Raw genomic sequence first — 26,151 nt, forward strand, 5'->3', positions numbered from 1 at the left:
TTTTTTTCCATGGGGTTGAATGTGAGTGTAAAACAAAATCCCCTGTCCTGTCCATTCCTGACTCTCCCATGGGCCAGATTTCGCCCAAGGGGCTCATGAGCGATGGGGTGCTTGTCTTGAATGGAGCGATTGAATTTTCAGCTTTGTTTGGAGTCTGTTTGGGCGTTACGTGATTGGCAGCTTCTTATGTTGTTGTATCAGATCATCTAACAGCTGAGTCACCCAGTTCCTTAAAACTACCTTTCTGTGCATATGTCTTATGACTAGATTCCCCAGAGCGTGAGGCAATTGTAAATGTCAGAACATGCACTACTTGTTTTGATCTATTTTAACTCTGGAGCAAACACTACTTATACTGACAGTGGTGGTTTGCTTGTGTGGTATCGGCAACATGCAAAGTGCTTGGCGGAAGAGCTCTGCCCTGAAAAGCTTACAGTCTAATTGGGCAAGAGATGAAGGAGGCGGGATGGGAAGTGACAGAAGGCAGCTTGAGGGGCTGTGTCCCTAGGCTCTATGTGCCAGAAGCTGGGAATAGGTGACCGGGGATGGATCACTTGATATTCCCTGTTCTGTTCATTCCCTCTGAAGGCACTGTCAGAAGACAAGATACTGGGCTAGATGGGTCTTTGGTTTGACCCAGTGTGGCTTTTCTTATGTTCAGTGCTAGCAAATGTTATGTTCCATGGGTTTTGTTTTGATCTAGGGCACGGGGGGAGCAGCGACATTTATAGGGTGCCTGGAAGGAAGCATTTCCTAGACCGTCCCTTGATTTTCCCTTCTCATTACAACCGGAAGTAGTTTCCATACTGGCAATGCTGAACGAAACAGCGAAACTTACTGCCTCCTTCACCATCTTGGACTTGGAGGCTAACTGTTTGGGGGACTGCAAATGACAGGGCCTGGCCTGCTGTCTTCTCTCTCCTGTGGTGTGAGTTTTCTGTATAGTGGTGGTGTGTGAAAGACTGTTAAATCAAACAGGGAACACAGGCACCCTTGACTATTTCCAAATGCTTAATTCTGAGCCGTGTTCCCCTGGGGAAGTAAACAGTTTAAAGACACCTCAGCAGGCTGATGGGGCCCAAAGCTCTTCTTGAACTTCCTTCAGAGCCTGAAAAATGTCCAGCCTCTCCAAATCACAGACTGCCGTTTGAAATTGCCCCTTCTCTGCCGGGCCAATGACAAGGTCTGCCGGCCTCGGCCTCCGGCCATTGCTCACCTTGGCTGTTGATGAGCCAGACGGGATCAGCAATCCCAAGACTCGGTTCAGAACGGGGCTTTCTCAACAGAGCAGAGCGGAGGGACTCCGCAGTGCGTGCTCCGACATCAAACCAAGCTGGCCGGTCCAATGTTAGGCCTCCCTCTGTCCCAGTGGCATTCCTTCTATTGATTGAGCTTCAGTGTCAGCACTGTGCCAGCGGAGCACGAGACAATGCCGGCCCCAACGAGCTTGCTGTTCTGGTACCTAGCCTTGCAATGGTGACTCCCACAGGAGTCCTCCTTTTGGTCTGGTCCTCTTTGGGTCACTGGGGTGGATTTGGCCTGCCTGCAGTAATGATTGATCATGATGTGGAGGGCAGCCATGTCTATCACTGTACCTATCCCTCCTCTAGACACTGTGGTGTAGGCACCAGCTACAGGTAGAAATCTTGCGGGGGACAATGTTGGACAGCTTTGCTGTGAAGAGGAGGGGGCTGTCATCCCAGCATTGGGGTCAGAATGGAAGGAAGAAATGGGTGGGGACTGGGTCCCCATGAGGGAGTAGGCGGGAATGAGGCTGTGGGTGAGCAGAGCTTTGAAGACCCTGTGCTTATGCTTTGTGGGGAATGGTAGAGTCCGCACGAGGGGTTGGCGACATGATGAAGATTACTAGCAGCATCTGGAGGAAGAAGCAGGGAGACCTGCGAGCAGATTGCAGGAGTTAAGGAGAGGTGACCAACGTGTACATGAGGGCTTTAGATCTTGTCTTCACTAGGAAAACGTTGTGGGAGCCAGAACTTGAGCCCGAGAGACAGTAGTCAGTAGTGATGGCAAAGGCAGCATTGGGGAGGGATGTGGAGAAGCTGTGGGTTTATTTGACCAAAGTGCCTTTGAGTCGGTGACCAAACTACTTAACTTGGTACCTCATCCTGCCTGTCCAATGGGCTGGACTCTTGGTGAGCTGCCTGTGCTAACAGACCCTAAGAGGATCATGTGGTCCTTGCCTCTGGGCAATGTGCTGCATTGGAAGCTGCTGAGGAGAGGAGTCTGGGTGGAAGGCAGGTTCACTGGTGGCTCCTGCTTTTGTTCAGGAGCAGAGTAGTGACCATGTGAACTCTGCTTCCCAGCAGGAGCTGCTTGTACATAGATATCTAATACCCTCTGGTCATGCCACTGATCCAGAGAGACTGGCAGGAAGTGCAGCTTTTGGGGACACCCGCTGCCTTTACTCTGTGAGAGAGTCCATCTTTGCACCAAGCAGGGGGGGTCGTTGAGGATGTCATGCCAGTGGCAGGAAACTAGCTAAGTGGCATGAGGTGGGTGTGGGAACTGGCACGTACCAATGTGCTCTACATTATCATGTGCTTGTGTTTCCATCATGCTTGCAGGCCCCAACTGAGGCAAGGCCTTCGTGTTGTGTAACCACATAGTGAGACAGTCCCTGCCCTGAAGAGCTTAGCTAAGTAGACAAGACAGGCAAAGGGTAGGAGAATGCAAGATGGGGCTGATAGTATTTCCTAATAGGGAACTGCGACAAGAAGATGAAGCAACTTGCTTGGAGTTGCGCAGGGAGCACATGATGGAGCCACGTTTTGTTTTGACATTTTCAAAAATAAAAAATTCTGGTTGTCTAGTTCAAAATGACCTTTCGTTTTGAAATTTCAGCTAATTAAAGTAGGACAGGGTGGAGAAGAAAGGTAAAGTCGAAACAAGACGTTCTGATTGATCTGAAACGCGAAAGAAATCCATGTTTTAGTGCAGAAGTTTGAGATTTTGACTTTTCGTCCCAATTTGAGATGGGGGGGGGGAGTTTCCATCTCTCAAATATTCATGGGACCAATAAAAACATTTCCCACCTAGGTCTAAACTGAAACATCCAACCCCACTCCAAGAGTTAGTCATGGGCGGCAAGGCGGTGTTGGGTGAACTCCACTCTGTGTTATTGGGGAGCAGACAATGAACCGATTGCATGTTGACCTTAAAGAATTATGGATTCATTGCAGCTTCTCTTTGTCTATTTCAGAGCTGTTGAGCATGCCTTGGATGAGCAAGGGAGGGAGGGGGTTCTTAATATAGCTGTCTGGAAACTTTCCAGGCTCAAACTACCAGGGCTTTGGAGCGGAGCACGGAGCAGCTCCGGAGCAGTGGAGCTGCAGGTTTTTGCCTGGAGCTGGAGCGGAGCTGGAGCACAGCTCCCAAGGCCTGCAAACTATAGCTTCCAGTTTATTTTCAGCAGGGATCCCAGCTCATCTTTACAGATGTCTACAGTTTTCCCTTTGCTCAAGATAAAAAGGTACGGCCAGCTAGCTGTTCCGATCCTGGTTCTGGCCAGATCCGTTCACAGTGGAAAGGCTGGGGTGCTACCAGGAGGGATTTGCCATTTGCCCTTTTTGTCTCCCCCACTCACCTGTAGCCCAGAGGTCTGTTTCCAGTAGCAAAGTTTATTTCCAGAATTTCCTCTCCAGCACTTGATTTGAGGTCCCTGCTTCTGCAGGCATAAGAACTTTGGGCGGAAGGGATAGCTCAGTGGTTTGAGCATTGGCCTGCTAAACCCAGAGGTTGTGAGTTCAATCCTTCGGGGCCATTTAGGGATCTGGGGCAAAAATCTGTCTGGGGATTGGTCCTGCTTTGAGCAGGGAGTGGGACTAGATGACCTCCTGATGTCCCTTCCAACCCTGGTATTCTGTGATTTGAGAGGAGGTGATCCCCAGCCTAATCTCAGTGTGTCCTGGCCTATTACTTCCCTCCCGTGAAGTCCTAAATGGCTTGTTTTTGAAAATCATTGCGTGACCATCTGCAGAGAAAGCACATTCCCTGGTGCTGCTGCCTTGCTGTGGGTCTCCGGATCACTGCCCTAATGCTTCCTGCCCTTCGTCTGGGGTTCAGAGCGGAGCACTCTTTCCCAGCTCGTATTTTGTGCCTGGGTACACATGGAGATCAATTAGATCTTATTTGTGTGATGCCGTGTAGTGCAGCATGGAGTCTCCTGTCTGCTTTCTGGCACGTACCCCCCGAACGCTCCTTCTCACTACACGTCTACAGACAGGCCTGACGTTCGAGGTGATGCACCCGTCATTCACTCTAACTGCTGTTTTCCCAACATCCCTTTGGCCTGGCCCAGGCCAGCTGCGGTAGGTTCTAACAGTGCTGCTCAGCCCCAGAGAGTGGTCACTTCTCTCCAGCATTTGAAGTCTGGATGTTTCTAAACTGGTGTGTGGAGATGTAACCCTGCAGCTGCCGTAGCAAGGCAGTCACGTTGGTAGGTCCTCACTTGGACTTGCAAGTGTAACCCTGGGGCACAGGTGAATTCCTGGATGGACGGTTTCATGAGCAGAAGCAGACCTAACTCCGGCCTTTGTTAGCGTCCAGGTACTCTGTGTTGGTTTAAAGGAGCAGTGTGGCAAGAATGTCACTTGCATGCCTCTGTTGTCTGGTTAGCTGAACACCTCTGTCTGTGTTCCTCTGTGGCCCCCATCACTGCGGTATGTCAGTCAGCTGTGGGCAGAAACCTTGGAACAAACCGACCTCACTCACTGTGTCAATGCAGGAGATGTTTTCCTTAATGAAGGACCAGACGGTAGAAGGGTGTCCCCTTCCCCAAGGGCCAAGTCCATTGACTGTCTCACTCCTAATTCCTGCAGGCTTGGGAACCAAGGATCCAGTGGGGCTGACTTTGCCCCAGACAGCATCACTAGCTCTCAGCACCAGCTTGTGCACATGATCTGAAACCTCGTTCATTCTAGCATAAGATACCCTTCTGTGAGAGGCCACGGGGTGGGGGTAAATGCAAAGCCAGACCTTTTTGCACAGCCTGAACTTCTTAACCACATCAGGTCAGCCCCTGCAGATGCTATGTTGGCTGCAGCCTGACACATGCTCGCTGGCTCCTGGGGAGGAAACCTGCCTTCCTGTGGGGGAAACAACCTGAGTGTGTTTGGTCTGTTGCAGTCATGCATGCAAAGGACACGTTCAGCTCTGAGTAAGTCCCTTGCTTAGAAGCCCTGCCCCCAAGCTATCTGTTCTGGACAAATGCAGATCCTTCTCTTCGGACCCTTGGCCATTGCAGCCTGGCTGGGTGCACTGGTAGCTCTGTCTCTGGAGGTACTCGTAGAAGTCTCTGCATGTATAGAGCATCCGGTTTCAGATGGTAGGGAGAAGCTGCTGGAGAAGGCAAATTGGCCAGTAGGTTCAGTAGCCCTGTGACTAGTTTGGGGAATTCAGGAAAGTGTCTAGACTATGCAGGAGGGAGGTAGCAAACTACAACAGGAGAGTAGTGGCCAGGAGGAACAAGTAGGTGAAAGTCTCAAGTCTCTGCTCCAGCTGGCCTATGAGCCCCCCACATGACCCCATAAAGTGGAGTGGGGTGGCTGGATGAGGCCCGCAACTCAGATGCACAGTGTGTTGCTTTTGAAACAGGAGCCAGGAGTTGCTGATAGCTGCGTATTAGTAGCGCATTGATGTGCACTGAGGTAGTTCAGCCTATTGGACCTATGTGCTGATCTACTTGGAGGAACCGTTTCCATGCCCCAAGGTCTCGTAGATGTTACTAGATCCTTGGTGGCTACCAAAAAGCTCCTGCCGGCTTCCTAAAGTCTGAGGAGAAACCAGTTCTGTTGATTTGTGTGAGATTAATTCCTGCACCCCCAAGGAGGCAGTGGGCAGGGCTTCCTATGAGTAGGTGTGTCAGAGGGCATGTGCGGGGGAACCAAAATGCCACGGGGTCCTTTCCTCTCCTCCCCTGGGCTGTGATAAATAATGGTTCTCCTCTGAGCAACTTAATGGTTTTGTTTCTCCTCCAGATTTTGCGGGGAATGTTTGCAACCATGTCTCCAAGTGCCATCTCCTCTTTGCCCGCTCTGCCGCATGCCCTTTGACCCCAAAAAGGTGGAGAAGGCCTCCAATGTGGAGAAGCAGTTGTCCTCCTACAAGGCTCCCTGCAGAGGGTGCAGTAAGAAGGTAATCCATCTGAGCGGGTCCAGTCATGACTATCCCATACCTGGTATTGTGGGGGCAGGACAGGTATGGGTGACACCTCGGGTGGCCCATTGTGCTAGTCAAGGTTTTGTCCATGCCCAGATGAGTGTTGGTTTATGTCTGAGCGCAGTATCTGTTTCAGGAGTTATTTCCTCCATCCCCAAAGATTGTGGATGGGAGGCAAGTGGGATGCTCCACTACGAGGCATGTGGCTTGGAACCTTGGGGCAGTACAATAAACGGGGGTGCCCCACCGCGATAAGAAAACCTGACTTTTGCTCCCGTCGGGAGGCGATCAAATAGCAGGAAGGGCGGCCTTGTACTCAAAGCCAGAATGGGAGTCAGGAGAGCTGCGTTTTGGTCCTAGCTCTGTTACAGAGTCACAATGTCCCCTTGAGTCAGTCACTTACCCTCGCTCTGCCTCGGTTTCCCATCTAGACGATGGGGATAATGCTTCCTACATCAGAGGTGCTGAGGCTTAAATCGGGAATGTTTATGAAGTATTAGCGCTGCACTCTTGCAGGCCAAGTCAGTATTTTATTAAGTGGATGCATCTTTTAAAAAGGGAACCCAGGCCCTTATTTTCTCCCTCAGTTGCTTAACCCTTTCTAGAAGACACCTGTCGTCAGGTTTCTACTAAAATTCATCCTTTCCCTGTAACGATCATCTCCCCCACTCCTGTATTTGGAATCAGCACCGCTCCATGCCTAGATCTTGTTAGGGAGTTTACTGCTGGCTGAGCAGTGGTGCAGACCTGACGTGGGAGCGTTAATTCCTCAGCACCGGTGCATATCCTAGTGGTACGGTTGCGCTGCTGTAGTTAAGGTTGTGTCAAGACTTCTGTTTAAAGGTCGAACTTCCTAAAATGAACATGCTCAGTTGGATTCCTTTGAAATGTGCTGTTCCTCGGGAGAGTGCAGGGTGTGGCTAATGACCCCAATGTTTCCTTTTTGTCCATTAATGGTGTTCGATCGGTGGTTCTCCAACTTTTGTACTGATGACCCCTTTCACATAGCAAGCCTCTGAGTGCCACCCCTGATAAATTAAAAACACTTTTTAATATATTTAACACCACTATAAATGCTGGAGACAAAGCGGGGTTTGGGGTGGAGCTGACAGCTTGCGATCCCCTGAGGGATCCCGACCCCCGGTTTGAGAACCCCTGTGTTCGATGGAATCCTGTGCGTGAGAGTGAATGGGTTGTAGAAGTAGGTGAAGAGCTTGTACATTTCCGTAACACTGGGTTGGCAGAGTAATGGGGCCAGTGTGTGTATTGGGCCACTGCTGGAAGACGGCAGAGTTAAGATTGCTTGGGCTCCTTAACTGTGGATTTCCTGCTTTTCTAAATTTGAGTTTTGCTCAGCTCCGTGTTCTGCAAGGGAACATACTCCCAAGCAACCTTCACTCTGTGTTTTGCCACTGAATTTAACACAGATGTTTAGACTCCAGAGAACACTCCTCACAAAGCAGATCAAATTCTGGAACCCAAACTATTTGCTACCATGCCTGGTAAAGCTCCAGCTAGTGGTTCCACCCGGGGGATCTCCTCGTTGGCTGGCTGAGTTTCACACGCAGAGCTGTTCAACTTGAGACCTTAGGTACATGGCCCTGGTGAAATCCTGCGCTGTTGGTGCTTATGAACCCAGAGGGCCCCTGCAGGAAGGGCTGTGAGATATCTGAGCTATACCGGCTTTGCTGCCTGCTGTGAGATGGTGCTGTGCTCAGATGAAACATCTCTTTGTCCTAACACCCTTTGGCAGTAGACTAGTGCCATTATTAAAACAGCAGAGCCTTCCAGAGAGACTTGGGACAAACCCCAAGTGGTGCAGCTGGTGTTTCATCTCTAGTTTATGAGCAGCCTTACAGAGTGGGATGTTCTTCTCTTTAGAGTTGGGGAAAGTAGCTGGATTGACAGCCCGAGAGAACACAGCAGAGAGTAGGTCTAACTAGGGCATTGTCCTGCCATCATGCCTCAGCCCTGCCGTGAAGGGGCCACCTGGGTGCCTCTGAGACTGGCAGTAAAGTTGTTCAGTTGTTGTGGCTTTCTGATGTGGACTGCTGTCACCTCGGGGACTGAGACCCTTTCCCTCTGCTGCTCCAACGCCTCACTTGCTGTCAAGTGAATTACTCCAGAACTCCCTGTGTACCTTTGAGCCTGGCATTTCTGTTTCTTGTTGAGAACTTGACTGTAAGGTTTGGGTTGCCTTGAAGGGCAAGAGCTCTGCCATGATTTGCTTTGGTTCTTATGGAAAGGAAATGGGCTTTCTTAGCAGTCTCTGGGATCAGCTAGACTAGCAGGATTTCAGGGGAATGGGGTGGGCATCTCCTCACTGGAGCTGGTTGGCTGATTGTTTTAGTTGGCTATAACGAGACACGCTTTGGCCCAGCAATTCCACATTGGTGCAGATTGATGTGCAATAATCCTAGTGGTCTTCTGTATTCTGGCGCCTGTCAGAAAGCGTTTGGGGAAGCTGCTCTCTCAAATGTACTGGTTTGCTTGAGAGTGGGGCATCTGCCTTGTTTTCTTCTTTCTGGAGAAATGCATCCCTTGCTCCTTGGAGTTCTCAAAGATTGTCCTGGCTGTCCAATGATCTATTTCTTTTTTCTCCCTCTATTTGTCTTTCTAGGTGACCCTAGCGAAGATGAGATCCCACGTTTCATCCTGCGCTAAGGTTCAAGAGCAGATGGCCAACTGCCCAAAGTTCGTTCCAGTGGTCCCAACTTCCCAGCCCATTCCCAGGTATTAAAATACCAAATTCAACCACTTCACGGGGAATTCTCCCATCTCGTTTTCTGTAACAAACTGCTATTTAAACAGTGCACAAGATGAACCAGAAATTGTCAGGTCAAATCTGGCCTTGAATTGTAGAGGGATTTCTAAATAGGCTTTTCCAAAACCTGACCCAACACAAATGTCTACATGATTTAAAAAAAAATCCAATGGAAAAGCCTTTTCTTAAACAAATCAGACTCCCCTGCACCATTTGCAGCTCTAACATTGTGCAGCATTGCTCTGATGCCTGAGAACCCGGGGGAATTAGACTAGAAACTGCCTGAAAACAAAAGGGAAACTGACTAATCTGTTGTTTTGCCAGCTGGGAGAGATGCAGAAAGTAAACTGTGTGGCTGGTAAAATAGATAAGGTAGACTTCAAAAACTCTTTGAACTTGATTCTGCTCTCACTGACTGTGATGCAAATATAGAGTAATTCCACTGAAGCTTCTGGAGGTGTATCAGCATGTGATCAAAATCTTTGCCTTCAGTCTAAGGTGGTGTTTGGCGCTCGTAGTGAGGGAGTGACTCATGGTGTATCAGATACTTTGGAGTCTGCTGGGGTTGGCTTGTCTCTGTGAAGCTCGTTCAGTTTTCACCTGTCCTCTTCCCTGTGGGTCTCTGTTGTGTTGAATTCTTGACTGCCGTTTCTTTTTAGCAATATTCCAAACCGTTCCACTTTTGTCTGCCCTTACTGTGGAGCCCGGAACCTGGACCAGCAGGAGCTGGTCAAGCACTGCATGGAGAACCACCGCAATGATCCCAACAAAGTGGTGAGCTTTCCTCGGGCAGACTGGCGAGAGTTTGGCACCGCGGCCCTGATTTCCGTGTCCGGCTCTGTGCTCGTGAACTTCTGGCTAGGCAGAGAATGGGAGCGGGGTAACCTCCAGTGAATTGGAAGTCTCTGCGTGTTTTAATCAATCCCCTGTTCAAAGTCAACAGGCGCATACATCTGCTTCTGGGCATAAAGTACTATCTGCATTTCTAGCTCATTTAATCTTTGTTAAATCTCTTTGACAGGCAGACACGGAGCTGGATCTATTAGCTTTGCTCGAGGTGCATTGCAGAGCAAGAACTGGGTTAAGCCTAGATTTCAGTGCTGTCTCCCTAACTCTAATGGTTTTGCTTTGCCACTCACTTTCCACTACAATAGGCTGTGACTTTTAAGGGCCTCTTGTGCTTCTGAGACGGGAGCTTCTTCTGTGTCCCTAAATGCAGCGTGCCTTTAAGCTCACAGAGGGATCACAGCTTTTTGGCAGGGAACCCTCTGCACTTGAGTGATCATATTTCCTGTGTCCCATTCTGGTCCTGAGCCTACTGTGCTCAACACTCATCAGTGCTAAAAGGGACCATCTCCAGATTGCAAACACCTCTTTAGTCCACTAGAGCATCCCCGAGGGTTCTCAGCACTCTGTCACTTTCACACACCATTCCCACAGTTGCATGTGCCTGTTAGGGGGCTTATTCCTTCACCGTCTCACTTCCCTGGTCCTTCTCGCATGAACAGAGAGCAACAATACCCAAAGTCCGAAGGTGCAAAAACAATTCGATGTTTATTGGGGTGAACTTCCAACAAGCATGATTCCAGTTTCCTTCCTCAGTGTCCCCCTTCCCAGCTCTGACACCACAGAGCCTTGCCTGTGTCCCTGTTCCCATTCCCTGTTCCCATCCCCCCCTTAGCAAAACATGATCCCAATTCCCCCACGTCCAGTCCTGTTCCCATTCCCCCCCCCTTACTTCCTGATTGACTGCAAACTGTATAGTAAAACTTGAGTTCTGATTAGCTATACCTTAACCAATCATTTTACTGAAATTTTACTAACCAATCCTAACATACTGTAACATGGTTATTTAACCAATTATATCCCACCTCCTTAATTGGTTTACACCCAACAAAATTGTTTCTGCCTGCTGTATAATTAATCACAGAACCAGACAGAGATTATACAGACAAACAATAGGAAAGTGGAGACTACGGTGATAGAACAATACAGAAATGAGGATTTCACATCCCAGTTATTGATAAGTGAGTTCTTGCCAGACAGGATGCTATCAAACTAAGTTTCCTTTTACATCTTCTAGGCTCTTCCCTTTCTCTGGAGGTGATGGGAATATCAGGACAGGATTGGATTCCTAACAGCCCAATAGCACCTTATTTCCATGTGACTAGTTTGGAATGGGAGGATGTGACCGTTCACTTCCCAGTTTATGGCTGGCCTCTGCTGCTTAGCCGAAGGCCTTAGCCTAAGAACCAGGCCTCAGACTGTCACAGTAAAAGAAGGCCCTTACACAGACAGTGATTTTGATTCTTCTTTTATACTCTGTAACTAGCTCTCCAGCTTGTGGAGATGTACAGCCTCTCTTGAAGAGGGTGTTTGCAGAAATTGCCTCTGACTGATAAAAATTAAAAAGGAAATCTAGTGTTTGGGCTGTGGGTGGCAGGCAGGGTTCCAAGAACTACACCACACTGCTGGTCTTGTGACTTCCCTTTCCTCCCCTGTACGTTCTAGGTGTGCCCAGTCTGTTCAGCGATGCCCTGGGGGGACCCCAGCTACAAGAGCGCCAACTTCCTGCAGCATCTCCTACACAGGCACAAGTTCTCCTATGACACCTTTGTGGTGGGTACTGCCACAAATCAAAGTTCAAGTCGCTTAGGGCCCTGGCTGTTCCCACTGACCACGTTCCAGCCCTTAATCAGCTGGCGTTGGCTTCACATGTGGCTGGCCCATATGAGAACGCCACTTTTGTGTGCAATTTTTGCCCAGTTTTCATGCTGAGCTATCCGTTACTGGCATCTTTTAGGGGGGAACGGAAGGGGAAAGGTTTTCTTCTGTATCGCAGGTGTCTGTCCCAACCAGCTAAGTGGCCTTGAAATAACTTCTGCCTTTTAGAGAGAATCACATCTATACTGAGACAAAACAGCATGTTGGAATGGTGAAGCAAGACTCGGCAATAGGCTGTGTGCTGAATTGTAGGAAGTTCCCCTAGCAGGACACATGCGCACAGGAAGGTTGGGGGAGGGGTCCTGTGTGAAGGCTGAGCTTTGTTCTTGTGGCCTGCACTTGTGGGAGTCAGCTGTATGTTGCTTTATTATTATATTATTGCCGTAGTGCCTTGAGGCCCTAGGGAGGGATCTGGGGCCCCGGAGCTAGGACCTGGAGATGCACGCAATGAAACAGGTTCCTGCCCCTAGGAGCTTCGTCTGAGCGATGAACTTCGCCAGGTTGTGAACAGTGAGGCCAGGCAGTGGAGTTGGGAAAGGAAGAGTATGTAAGTTTTTTATCCGCTCATGTGTCCCTTTTAAACACACTGGAAAACGAGCGAGAAAAGTGTCACTGAAAACCTGCTAGGACTACAAAGTCCCAGCCAAATGTGCTGTCAAGTTCATACCAGCCTCTACGTGCAGGCTGAATCTCACCTGAGCTTGATGCATTTTTAACTAACAAGGTTTTTGAGAGAGGTAAAGCCACTAATGCAGGAGTTGGGTTGCATTTGGCAGGCTCCACGCTGCCTTTTGGCGCACAGCACGCGCTCCCTTCGCAGTCTGCACTGGGGACTTGAGAGAAGTGAGCTGGTGGTAATTCTGTGTGAGTAGTCACTGTTCCAGCCAGCCTCAGGAAAATCTCCATTCGCGAGAAGCTGGCCAGGCTGGACTGGCATCTCACCAGAAGCAACGCTCCAAGATGCAAAAACCTGTGTTGTATAAACAGCTGTGGGGCATGTGCCCAAAAGGAGTGTTGGATAACATTGGGCTGGCTGAGTCCAGCCCCTCGCTCAGATGTGCTCTCGCACGGCGGCGTTGGGAGCTGAGCTCCAGAGACCGTTCAGAAATACGGAACATCCACAGTGTGCCATGTCCTTCTCTGGTGCGGTGTGCAAATGAGAACTCTGGCCGGTCTCCCTCATGGTTAATCTTTGTGTAGGTGTGGGGGTGGTACTCGCCCCTCAAAGGCTGTTGCCAGTGCAGTTCTGCTCCAGGGACCTTGTAGATAAACTCCAGTTTGTGTCTGTCATTATCGTTTGGCAGATTAGATTCCAGAGTGACTGTTAACCTCAGAGGACAGATACTAAGCTTTGAAATATTTGCACGTCTCATCTTTCAAAGGATCCTCATGGTCATGTGGCTTGTGCCCAAATGTGGGTATCGGTAAAAAAAAATTGTGGTGTTGATAGAAACCTTTTTTGACTTTGTAAATGAAACCTTTTCAATTGGCTGCATCTTCCTGCTGTGTGTAGGCAAACCAGAGAGTGAAACTGAGGCTAGAACTGATCAGTTTAACTTGACTATCCTTTTAACACACAAGAAATAAGCTTAGAAAGGTAAATTAATGTCCTGTTCTTCCCAGCCTGGCCTGTCTGAGGTGGTGGTAATTGCACAGGTGAGGTTTCTTGTAATCATGTGGCTGTTTTGACAGTGTCCATGATCTGAAAGGAAGGTCAATGTGAAGATTCTTTCCGCTTGGCATTCTGGCCCTTTCTTGGGAATGTCACAGGAGGTACGAGCACCCGGGCAGACAGCTCATTCATGCAGAGAGAGACGCACTTACTCCTTGTCAGCCCCTCTGACCTGTTCACTCTTCTTGTTCCCAGGACTATAATATCGATGAAGAAGCAGCGTTGCAGGCTGCGTTGGCGCTCTCCCTCTCGGAGAACTGAAGGCGACTGATGAGCAGCGGCGTGGATCCTTTGCACAGGTCGCCTTTCCGCTAGGAGAGGTGTGACACTTCTTAATCCCTCTGCATTCCCTAGAGATTAGGCAGCCCATCTCTGGTTAAATCGCACCTTGTTTAATAAGGTGGAATCTTTCGTTGCACAATGAAATGGTGAGCGAGCATGATCTGGTGAGAGTGACACCTGCTGGATGGGAAGAGGCAAAGGCGACCTCACCAAATGTTTGTTTTTTCCAATTGGGCATTTCATATCCATATACGGAGTATATATCTTTATCTATTTATTATTAGATGCTTTTTGGCACCGTTGCTCCTTTTATTTGTTGCAGTTAATGGGTACGTAAAACAACGATGCATTTTATGTAAAATGCCCTAGTTTTCAATTCTTATCCAGGGGTTGGTTTGTTTTAAAGCGTTGAGCGTTTTTTAGCCTCGTAAGAGTATTTATTGGGATGTTGGCCCTCCGCCCTCCCGAGGGCATGAGCAGTCTGTTGCTGAGCTCTATTGCCACTGCTCACAGAAGGCCAGAGGCAACGAAGCGCATTGGGCTAAATCTGGGAGCGAATCTGCTGCGCTCAGATACCGGGATGACAAGTCTATTAAGAAGAGCTAGGTAGAAATGGGAAGGAATCCTGAACTGTCCTGCCACTGGCATTCTTTCACCTTGCTCATTTTGTACTGGCTTTTGTGATACTAGAGTTCTTGCATTTTTTCTACATTAATCGGTGTGAGACCTTTTCACGTTTTATAGAGCAAAAAAAAGCAGTTACTCTTCATATTGCAATATTTGTGTTTGACTAGGAACAATAGTATTTTTATGGAACCTTATTAAGAAAAAAATTATATTTTTTAAACACATGCTGTGGATTCAAGAACTGGGGGGGTGGGGTGGGGAACTGCTGGAACCTGGAATTGAGAGGGGGCTCTTTTCCATTCGCGCCTGAGCAACAGAAAGGTTGCATTGTTCCGTATTTATTTTGGGGGGTCAGTTACTTTTTTTTTCAAATAAAGACGCTGATGTGCAGCCATGCTGGATCAGACATGTGATCCAAGCATGGGAGGGGGGTACTCGGAGTTACTCACCAGGCATTAACGGGGGTGTTGGTCAATGGATCAAGTCCACTTCTGAAAGAAAATAAAACCTGTGAATAAGCTACAAGCTGCGTGTGTCTCCGAGATGCAAAGCCCTGTGAGTTGTACAGCAGAGGGGGTGTTCTCTGGGGCAACAGCCCCATTCGCATTACCAAGGAGCGGGCCAGTGAGCGTCTCGACTCCAGGCTGTTCATTCGCTTCTGTCGGCATGGACGGGCGGTTTGGCTGGGATTGTGAGGGAGCTGATCTGGTCCTAGCTTGGCAGAGCTCAGTTCAGCAGAAGTACATGCAGTACAGCATGACAAGCAGACTGCCTTCCACTATTAGTACTAACTTTAGGTCTCTTAAAGCTTTTGATTGACCCATGAGTGCTAATGTGTGTGACTATGGCGCCGATAGTGTGCAAATCCAGCCTCGGGCTGTGGCATGTAAACTGTAGTTAGGGACTCCGATTCTAGTCACCTGTGGAGAAGGAAACCAATGCTCCTCAGCAGCCGTCCAGAGATTGGTTGGGTCTCTGTGATCCCGGGGCAAAGATTCGGGAGCTCACCGGGAGTGACACCAGTAGGATAATTTATAATAAACGTCACGCCCCAGATTTTTTTCTTCTGTGACAACTGTAATTTTACAGCCTTAAATCTTATAAGGACATGACTGCAAAACTCTCCATTGGTGTGGAGTTACACCCAGCATCTGGTGCTGGCCCCGTCTGAGACAGGGCCCTTTGACTGAGAGCGTGGCAGGTCCTGAAATCAGATCGATCTGTTTGTAACCAACCATTACATACTGGGGGTGGCTGAAACTTTGGCCTAGCGGCATGCATTCTTCCTGGGGCCAGGAGGCTGTCTGGGCATGCTCAGTTCCATGCTCTTGCTGTAGTGTAGAATCAGACCAGCTTAGTCTTTCTGCGCTGTGAAGATCACTTCCTCGTTTGCTCCTCGGACGCTGCAGGCGCCTCTCTGGGGATAGGGCAGATCTGCCCAAAGGTTTGGGCTGAGCCTGTTCTTAAGGGAGTTGAAATTCATTTTGGAATAGTATGGCTAGCAAAGAATGCTGGGAAACAGAATGACTGGAGCAGGGTGCTCTCTCCATGGCAGGGAGACGTGTGTATTCAGTTAACTTGTCCAGCCAGCGCGGTTAGGAAGGAAGTGCTGGGAGTTTTGACAGTGCATTTCCCTGTCTAGTTTCTGCCCAGGTCTGTGACTTAAATGTCATTGGTGCCATTGCATTGACTGTCGTTCAGTGGGTCTGTGTAATACTGGTTTAAACCACCTCCTTGTACTGACTTGAGCCCTGATGTTCCCTACCTTAAATGCCAAGCCTCAGACTTATGCTGCACACAGCCCCTTTCTTCCCAGCCAAGGAGAACTGGCCGCTTGTCAGTGGGCCAGTTCCCATCCTAACTGACCTCTGGGATCCCCATTGCTGGATCCTCCTTTCTGTAGGGACTGGACATCCTACTCCACAGCACAAAACAAACAAAACAAAGTTCCTGGCTGGTATCCACCAGCCCCTCTGTTGCTGAGCTCTGGGGAAGAGCCCTGTGGGAGGCAGGGCAAAATCCATCTAGGACCATTTCATTTCCCGTCTGCTAAGAGACATCCTGTAGCCTCCCTAGCTATAAAGCCAAAACGGGTAAATCACGTACAGTCCTGCTGAGCAAGCTGGAACCCAGCACCCGCCTTTTCTAGGGAGCTGGGAGCTTCTCTCCTCCAGTGCCCTGGGAGGGGCAGTCCTGCTTAGGAACACAACCCAGCAATAGATCCCTTGTCCACTCGCAACCTGGTGTGAAATGTGAAGGGGCAGGATTCATCAGGTGCTGCGATTCGCTCATCCCATGGGTGTTTGGGTGACGCTGCACTTTCACATTCAGGGTGTTTCAAGCCAGAAGAGGCCACTAGAACCTCTAGTCTGACCTATGTAACGCAGGCCATTAAACTTGTCCAAGCATGAGGTGTTGGGTGGCTGGTGGCCATGTGTTGACCTCTTGGAAGGGGACCTTTCCTCCATCTATCTCGCTGTTCTTGCTTTAGCCGTTTTGCTTTCTGGCTCTGTGCCTGGTTCCTGTCCCTTCCCATCACAGTTCAAATCGGTCTCATCACTGGATTGCGTTTTTGTTCTCTATTTGCTCTTTTATCCTGTGACCTTTGTTATTTGCCACCTGACCTATCTCGAGTCCTTCCATCTGCAGCAGTGCAGGAAACTATCCTATAACCCCACCCAAGGGAAGGAGCATTGCAGCTTGCTGACCTTCCAGCTCTTGGTCTCCCAATATGGACACATTCTGCTACTAAAGTCCCTGGCTTATGATGGTCTAATCTCTAGCACACTGGCTGAAGGCCATCCCTTGTGGAGGGATCGCCTCGTTTTCTTAGGTGGGATCTCCATCTCCAAACCCTTATTTATCACCCTTTGCTCTAGCACGCACAGTTAAACCTTTCTCCAGAAGAGCTGAGTGGCTCTGCTTGCCGCTGGTTTTGCTCACTGACTCATTTTTCCTTCGTTGCAAAGCAGCTGCAACCTCCCAGCATGCTAGAACGCCACCTACTTTGCACCTCACTTTGATAGTCTGGGACCAATTGGCAGGCACCTAGCACTGGTGCATTCCCTCTTAGGGATGGGGTGTGTGTTGGGTGAAAGTACGACTTCGCGCTGACGCCTGGGGACTCTCAGGGGGTGCATAGCGGCTAGCTAATCTCCTGGCATTTGGGAGCTGGCTTGTGCAGACCTTCCTTTCAGCATTGCTCTGGCTGCGTGATACTCACCATCTGGCACCGCACCGTCGCTGCGAGCAGGTCCCCGGCCATGCCAAATGGTCTTGGGGGTGATATTTTAAACATCTCAGTAGCCGCTTCGCTCCAAGCTTGAAGCTTAGTTTGTAAGTGGGTTACCCATCAACATAACTGAATGCAATTGCCTACTGCAAACCCAGGGACTGATGGAAACTGCCCCCAAATCACTGCCTTTGAATGTAAGATGAGATCGGACAGGGAAACTCCACAGTACGGCGCTGTTAACCTTGCTTGTTTTGCTTCGCTTAGTTGGGATGGGTTGGAGAAGGAGGTTTTGTCTGTCTAGCCTTAAAACCCAGCCATCTGCCAGCAGGCTGTTTTGTCCTGGGTTTGAGTCTGTACTGCTGTGGGTGGACCGTAAAGAGGGCAGCGGAAATCTAATCCAGAGGGCTTTCCTTCTCCAATGAGACGTCACAGACGTCGGATCTCATCTGTTCCCATTTCTCTTCCAGCAGCGTTAAGCTGCAGAGCTTACATTCCTTTCAAGTATGTAAGCTTTAATAAACCTACCTAACTTTTCTACTTTTACTGTACTATAGCGAATGGGGTCCAGTTTGCCACTGGCTTTCAAGGCATGGGGAGTGGGGAGGGTGTCTCTGAGTCTTGTCTTAATGTCAATTGTGTCGAACAGAAAATGAGTTTTGGCAGGAGGAATATTTTACTTATGGCTTGAGGGTGGATGTGCTTGATCTCTGTTCAAAGTGGTGGCGCAGCACTGTGAAACGCAAGCCTCGCGCTGGGAACAGGAATGGCAATGAGTTAGCCAGTGTGATGAGGAAGAATCAGAACCCAGAAACCTTGTTAACTTTCTCTAGCCCTGTCTCACCCCAACCTGCCCACTGACACATTGCCTTAACTTCTGTTCCTAGCATGGAGTTTGTTCCTGTCTTTGTATTGTTTGCTGTCTTGTTATAACAAGCAGAATCCTCTAGGGGGAGCAACAATTACACACTTGCTAGGGGAAGCCTGTCTAGTGTACATCTTACGTGCTGCATTTTGTCATTACACTTGAGATGCCGTTGGAAAAAGCCGAAGCCATGCGCCTCTTGCAATGAAATGTGTAAATGTCTCTGGAATGTGTGCGGTCATGCAAGAAATATTCATGTGCTAATGTAGAAGTCTTGTTTGCCATAGGCTCAATTGCACTTTTGAGGCAGCAGGGATTAGTGGTTAGAGCAGGGACTTGCATGCCAAGACACTCGAATCTGTCTCTGCTACTCCACTCACTAGCTGGGTGACCTGGGGCAAGTCGCTTCATCTTTGTGCCTCAGTTTCCCTACCTGAGCAATACCCACATTAGGGATTATTTGGGGGGGATGCCCACCTCTGTATAGTGCTAGGGGATCCTCGTATGAAAGGTGCTATAGAAATGGGAAATGTCACCTTTCAAAATCAGCTGTGTGTCAGCAAGCACAGTTCATTTTTCAGCTGTATAATCGTTCAGATCTCTTTACCTAAGCAATGTGGTGATGTTTGTAAATCATTCACTCTGTGCTCAAAATAGCTGTTCGTTTCCAGCTGGCTAATCTGGACTTGCTAAACGAGGGAACTGTGCTGGAGCAAGGCCGTCTTTCAATGCGTGCTGGTGTGCAGTATACTATGTCGATATTTCCAGGTAAAATACACAGCGATGCTATTGAGTACGTGAATGTCAGTGGCATGTGGCTCTTGGACATGCAGCGCACCGCACTGCAGCCGGCAATAGAAAAGGGTTTTTTCCTATGGGATAGCTTCATGGATGACTTTGGGTTTATGAGGCACCTTTCATACTACAGGTGTCCTAAAGCTCTTCCCACTGAAGTGAGTGAAACATTGGCAGGTGCTGCAGCTGGTCTGCCCTCAGCAGTTGCCCAAACGTTGAGGGAGAATGCTGGCCAGGATTTTGGAGTTGTGGAAAAACTCTTCAAAGCAGATGGGCCCTTGATGGAATGTCTCAGCCAAAGGTTGCTAACTGGGCACATCAAGTCACCGTGTGTTGTTCGGCTGAAATAGCAGCTGCCGCTTGGGAAAATCCCAGGGTAGGTGACTGAGGAACTCCCTGTGCAAGCACAGCGTGTCTCAGCTAGGACTCGGTGGATCAGTACAACGCTCAGGAGCCCAGCCCTTAAAAAGCCTGTATTTAAGTTCACTCATTCCCATTCTGGGTCCATCTTAACCTTTAAACACTGATCCATACCGAGTCTGTTTGTTGTGAGTGTCTTCGCTTCTCACCCAAAATCCAGGCAGGGGAGGGAGTGGGTTGGCATTCTTCAACCACGCTGAGACCTAGGAGGTGAGGTGGCTGCCTTCTAGTCCAGAAGCCATCCTCTCCCAGGATTGCTTCGTGTCCGACTGGCGCTTGAGAGAACTTTCAGCAGTGCCATTGACTTTTGATGGGACTCAGGCTTTCTTGAAAACTTTGTTCCACGTTCCTAGTTTGAAGAGTGCAATTTCGGGGCTTAACCAAGGTACTTCCCTGCACCCTGTTATCCGAGTTTTAGGCTCACACTCTAGTAATACAGGGTTTTTTCCGCCTCAGTCTAAATAGTAACAGAAAATATTGCAAAGCATGTTTGCTCCTGAGTGGCGAGCTGTCCCTCCCCCACCCCCTCACCCTGAGGAACCTGCAGTCATCCCTACAACACATGAGCAAAGGGCAAACGCTTAGCAGAGACCAGTTGCTCGGAGGAGTTTCCTGAGTTGGGTGTTAGCCTTGTGGGGCCGCCTGGGAGACATGAACAAAACCATATCCTCAGTGAGCCAGGGGGCCTTTCTTCCTAGCCGGTCGCTGCTCTTTAACCCCAGGGACCGCTAACTGGATTTCCTGAAGATGATGGGACCTCCTTGCAATATATGCTCTCTCCAGGAAGAAAGGAGTTGATATACAACCTGGGAAGGGTCTGGGTTTCCTGTTCATGCCAGTGCAGTATCCAGATCACTGCCCCTGGCCTGTACTGTTGGGTCCCGTGTATAAAGAGCTCGTGCTGCTTTGTGGGCAAGTCTGTGCCACTTCTTAGCTCCTTCCAAAGGGGACTTTGCCCGGAAGAGGGGTAGGGGGTGGCATCCTGAGCAGGTTGCTGGCAAAGACCCCTTTGTTGTATAAATAATGAGTGGCAGCATTTATTGGCCCAAGCTTTGCCCTGGAGATGGGGAAGGGGAAGGTGCAACAGATGCAGAGAGGCAGCATGGCTGTGTGGATAGACTTCTGGGGCTGGGAGTTGAGGCCTGAGTTCCATCCCTGGCTCTGCCACAGCCATCCTGTATGATCTTCAACAAGCCACTGCTCCGTGCCTCAGTTTCCCCAGCTCTATAGCGGGGGCAATGATACCTGCTTTTGTAAAGCACTTTAAGGCCTATGGATGAAAAGCCCCACATATGTGCTAAGTGGATATTTACTATGCTCCCTTTGCATCAGTTATGTGTAATAACATAAATGAAAGGGGTTTACACTCAGAATTCCACGTGTCGCAGCAAATCACAAGACTTCTTCCCCTTGAACTCCTGATTCTGCTGGAGGTGTGGGACTGTCAGGCCCACGGTTCTGGGTGTAGGCAGAGGAGTCCCCCATGTTGAGTGTTCTCTGTCGGGTTTGGCATTGGTGACGGTCATGCTGTTCAATGTGGTGTTGTGACTATTTTGCATATGAATAGAACTTTTAACGAGACATACTGTTTTTGAAGAAAAATCAATGATGTATTTGTAGCAAACCATTTTTTCTCAATAAATGCAGTTTCATCCATTGGTGTCGGGCTGAAATCTCTTGGGAGCTTGGGACAAATTGGGGAACAGTGTCGGCTCAAGGGAACAGAACCCCCCCCCCCACTCAGTAGACCTTTAGTGGGTCTGTTTCCCCTCCCACACTCCTCATCCTCCGATTTACGGGGGAGTAGAGAGCTGAATGAATTTTAGTGGCATATGAACTTGTCTTTTTTTTTTTTATGGCCATTCCAGATGCTTTGAGCCTGCCCGTTGCATTGGACAAGCGTGGCTGATCCCCTCCAAGACACAGCTACAGGTGTCTAACCTGTCTCTGCTCTGAAGCACCAAGAGCCTGGAGCAGAAGCAGGTATACCGAGGCAAAGCCCACCGAGATAGGGCAACAAGTGCTGAATGGAATCAGCTGTCTTTGTTTGGAAAGGGAGACGCTGGGCTGATCTTTATGACCTCGTCCACTGACTCATTAACTACTGCTGAGCACTGTGGTGCCTGTCAAGTATCTGGCAGACAAGGTTTCATCATCCTCAATCTTGTATTTCCAGTGCCCTCTGCTAGATAGGCCCCTGTATCAAGTCTCCAACAATGCACAGGCTACTGCTTATCTGGCTGACGCAGAGCAGTTAAAACCTTATCTCTGTCTCACCTCTGTCAACAGTGGAGTTAAGTGTGGATTTAAAACAAAAACCCAGCGAAGGGTGATCCTAACTACTGTCTTTCTTCAGAGCCTGCCTTTTGCTCCTCAAGTGGCCTGATTTGGCTGCACTGTTCATAACTGTTTTGCATGGCTAGGTGAATTCCCCCGTCCCTCATGCTTGCACAAGAATTGCTGAGCTGTAGGAAAAGTCCAGTGACAAAACTCTGTACAGGGAATGCAGTTCCAGCGAGCTCGGACAGCTTCTCCTGCAACACACTGAGGGCAAAAAGTGCCCCCTACTCCTAGCAACCTGAAATCTTGCACAAAACGACGCACTTTCTGAGCCGATTGCTCCCATCTGCTCTCAGCAATCCATTGCTGAAAGCAAAGGGGATGCTTTTTTACAGGTTAATGACACGGCTTCGCTCTCGAGAGCAGGAGCCTAATGCACGGCACAGGTTTATGGAGCTCTGTAACCCTCTGCCAAAGCTCTAGGACGTCTATTACTCTGTTCTCCGTGCTGTTGTGAATGGATAGTGTAACCAAGGGTGTGGCCGTTCCTTGGAAGATTGGGACAGGATGGGAAGCTCCTGACTTTGGGAATCCTGGGTATCTCCAAGGCCCTAGAAATTGGGATGGGGATTTTTTCCCCTCCCATAGCCGTGCCTGGGTTGAACATTGCATAGTGCTCTAGTTCTGTGCTGACTTCTCCACAGTCCTGCCTGCTGGTGGGGGGGCCCAGGTTGGAGCGTGGGTTGGGTAACTGCTCTCCTGCTGCATTAACTGGGCTAGCAGCTAACGACTCTGGCTGCTGAAGTGCCATGGGCCGGCACTGGATTTGAATGTCAGACTGAATAGCAGCCTTTGATTATTTCCACAGGACCAGAGGTGGGCTGCTGCCTACAGGCTATCAAAAGACTGTACCCCATAGGCAGGGCTGCATGTCTGTATTCCCTGCTGTACTTGGCACAGCTCGCTGGCTAGTCTGGAGCTCCCTGCATGGATGCTTTGGGAGCTGCCCACGGTTCCAGGACCCCTCCTCTAGCCGCCTGTGTGATTGACATACCCCCAAGGGCCATTGGGGAGAATATGGTTCTCTTGGTCCCTTCCTTGCATTATGGGACAAGTTCCAAATACCAGGCAATGCCAGGAGATTTCTGTGACCCACTCTGGCTACAGTCCAACCGCACCTCCCCATCGTGTGTGCATGGTCGTGTCTGCTTTTGACTTCAAAGGGTTACATGATTTCATGGCTCATTTATGCCTTTTAGAGGCTAGAGGGAGAATATTTTTGAAGTGTGTTTATATTGAAATACAAGTCTAATAAATCATACAAAATACCCCAACTATTCTGCACCCACAGACCCTCGCCTTTGCCGGGTGGTGGTCACTAAATGACACTAGGCCCCCTAGAATTGCTGGAGATCTTGCCACAGAGGGAAGCTGGGGCTAGTGGGTAATCCGTCACCCGTCCCCCTCTCCTTGCAGCTGCAGTAAGGAATAGTCGCTGTCCGTGAATCCGGTTCAGAAGCTAAGAGCACCTCGCAATGCCCGTCTACCAGAGCAAAGTGGTTTGTGGCCTGAATTGCATCTAGCAGTTGCCCAGTGGCCTCTCGACTGGATCTCCGGCCATGCCCAAAGGAGGGTGCTCTGCCGGCTCGTGTGGAATAATTCTCGCTCTCAGGCCCAAAATCTGCTGCGGGACTGAGGACAGGAGCGGCGCTTGCGCTGACCCGCGAAGGGTCATCTGAGATGAAGCCGTGAAGGTGGTGCCAAGCTAGAAAGGTGAGTTTGCCGAAGCATTGTATTGTTCTTCAAGGTGAGCTCGCCGGGCAGCTCCCTCAGAGAAGGCCAAAGTGCAGGATTTGATATTGGCCATTATTGATAGATGTTACAGCAATACAAAAATCAAAGAGCCTAGTCACAGACCTGGACTCCAGAGTGCTAGGCGCTGTACGTACACTAGCGCACCTTTCCAAATGCAGGCCGTGTGCGTATCAGTGCCCCCAGTGCTGTCTTACGCTGTCAACAGCTAAAATGCTGCTCTGAAACGGGGAGGGGGGTTGCTATGGAGACACACAGTTGGAGAGGCTCGCTGGGTGAGAGATGGGATTGGAAGTTGGGAACCTGAGTTGTATTACCCACTCTGCCACTGACTTCCTGTGTAACCTCAGTCAAGTCACTTAACCTCTCAGGCCTCAGTGTCTCAGGCCACGTCTACACAGCCGGGGCACAGCTGCAGCACTATAGCATAGATGCTTCCTACATCCGCGGAATCGGGTTTTCCATCAATATAGTGAATCCACCTCTCCGAGAGACCATAGCTAGGTCGATGGAGGAATTCTTCCATCAGCCTAGCCTAGCTACACCGGGGGTTAAGTTGACTTACTCCAGGCATGAAATTTCTCACAACCCAGAGCAACGTGTGGCTAGGTCCATCTCACTGCTGAAGCCCGGAGTTCTCTGGCACCACTGCCTGGATGATGAGATGCCCGGGTCATTTTCCAGGCCATGTTTCTAGAGTCACTTACAAAGCTGCTAGATTTTTGCTGCCTTAGCTGCTACGCCTTGTGGGTGGGAAGCAGCAGCCCCTTTCCAAGGTTACTGCTGAGCTCCTCTTCTCCGGATCACAAACCAGATGGGGCTTGAAAAGCACCTATAAATCTTCTTAATTGTAAGCACCAGCGCGGGGAAAAGGGTGTTGATCTGTGCTTGATCCCCTTCCAATTTCTCAGGATTTTAAAAATCCCAATTCTTGGAAACATCCTTTGTAGAACATGATACTCTGAACATTGTCCTGAGCAGGGCAGGTGCTGAGAGACTTCCACGGCGTTCTCCCCTGTAGCCCGACTGTCTCTGCTTCTCAGAGTGGGGGACCCTGCTTCCCTGGCTGGCTCAGGTGAGTGGGAGCAGCACCTGTGCCCCGATCGGGGGGAGAACTACCCAAGCAGGATGAAATCTGCCTGCAGGGGTGGGAATGGAGAGTCCTGGGGGTGCCCGCAGTGGACTCCCTGCGCTGAGGAAGCGTTAATCTCTCAGCCCATTTAAATGCCTGCTGATGTTAAGCAGTATTAAACAGGGGCGTCAAGGTGCTTCGTACTGTCATTGTTCTTGGGCTGCCCCCTCCTTTGTCTAGGATGGGCTAATTCAGTCTGCCATGTGGGGCCTCCCCCACCCATTGTCTAGGCTGCCAGGAGCCTGGGGTTTCCCCTTCCCAGGCTGGTGAGTGCAGGATAAGCATGATCCGCTCCTTTGCGGCTGCCTGTGTCTCACCTGCCGAAGCAGGGAGGGGCTGCGGAGCCTCCCGGGGGGTAGAGAATCAGCAGATGCCTTTGCAATGGTCTGGCCCAGTCTATGCTTCCAGAAATGGCTTTGTCCTGGGTGGATGGGACATAATTTGATTTAAATACTTCCAGTGGCCTGCTGTGATTCGCTATGGGGCAAAGCCATGCCAGCGGAGCCATCTTTCACAATAGCCCAGCCTCTCGCCGTAGTATTGACAGGGCCTTCTTCGCAGCTCTGGGGCCTGGAGACTGCTGGGGGCGGGTGTCTGTCTGAGCCGGGCACACTGTTTCCTGACACAGCTTCCAGGAGCCCCCAGCCGCGTTTTGGCCAGGGTGCGGCTGTGCACCATTTGAGAGGCAGTATCTGCGGTTAACTTGTATACCGTCCTTGGCTCCTAGCAGGAGGGTTACACCAGCTCAGGATCCCCTGCACGTGGGTCACCAGCGCGTGCAAGGGGCTGAATGGGAGGAGCCTAGCTTGCACCAACTCTTAGTTTGGGCTACAGTCTCCAAACCAGCAGCGTTATTTAAATGCAGCAAGCTAGGCTAGAGGGCCAAGTAGGACTGACTAAGCCACTTCTCACGGTGGGAAAGGGGTCTTTGGGGGGCTATCTTGGCTTTAGCAATTCCGAAACTCCAGGAGGGGTTCTTTCCTGAGCGTCACAGGACCTGGCTTGGCTAGCCTGTGGAGAGCGAGGTTCTTGGGGTTTAAAGTACAGGACCATAACTTGAAATCGGGGGGCTCTGTTCTACGGACTTGCTGTGAGACGTCGGGCAAGCCATTTAACAGTGCTGCCTCGGTTTCCCCTAGCTATAAAAGGGAGACTATTTCCTAACCTGCAGGTGGTTTGTGAGCTTGTATTCACTAGTGTTTGCAAAGGGCTTGGAGAGTCTTGATAGAAAATGCTGTTGAAGGACAATTGGCTTATTAGCCTAAACACTCCTCTGGTATTGGGGTGCCCAGTGTGGAACTAGCAGGGAGTGTCCGATAGCTGTCTGACACCGAGCCATTGGCTGCTGGTGCATTTGAATCCTCCTGCT

General features: G+C 49.8%; 1 protein-coding gene across 2 annotated transcripts in view; it reads left to right on the top strand.

The window, feature by feature from the left end:
- RNF166 (ring finger protein 166) overlaps positions 1–21,214 on the top strand; it is a 26,489-nt gene extending 5,275 nt beyond the window's left edge. Inside the window, exons 2-6 of one of the 2 annotated variants that reach the window (XM_034788202.1) lie at positions 5,997–6,153; positions 8,798–8,910; positions 9,601–9,715; positions 11,453–11,560; positions 13,533–21,214. In XM_034788202.1, the coding sequence (XP_034644093.1) occupies positions 5,997–6,153; positions 8,798–8,910; positions 9,601–9,715; positions 11,453–11,560; positions 13,533–13,598 (559 nt within the window). In that variant the 3' untranslated portion in view covers positions 13,599–21,214. The remainder of the gene's footprint in view (positions 1–5,996; positions 6,154–8,797; positions 8,911–9,600; positions 9,716–11,452; positions 11,561–13,532) is intronic. The other variant, XM_034788203.1, reaches the window with a different exon arrangement.
- The last annotated feature ends 4,937 nt before the right edge of the window (positions 21,215–26,151 follow it).

The sequence above is a fragment of the Trachemys scripta genome, chromosome 13 (genome assembly GCF_013100865.1).
Source record: "Trachemys scripta elegans isolate TJP31775 chromosome 13, CAS_Tse_1.0, whole genome shotgun sequence".
NCBI lineage: Eukaryota > Metazoa > Chordata > Testudines > Emydidae > Trachemys > Trachemys scripta.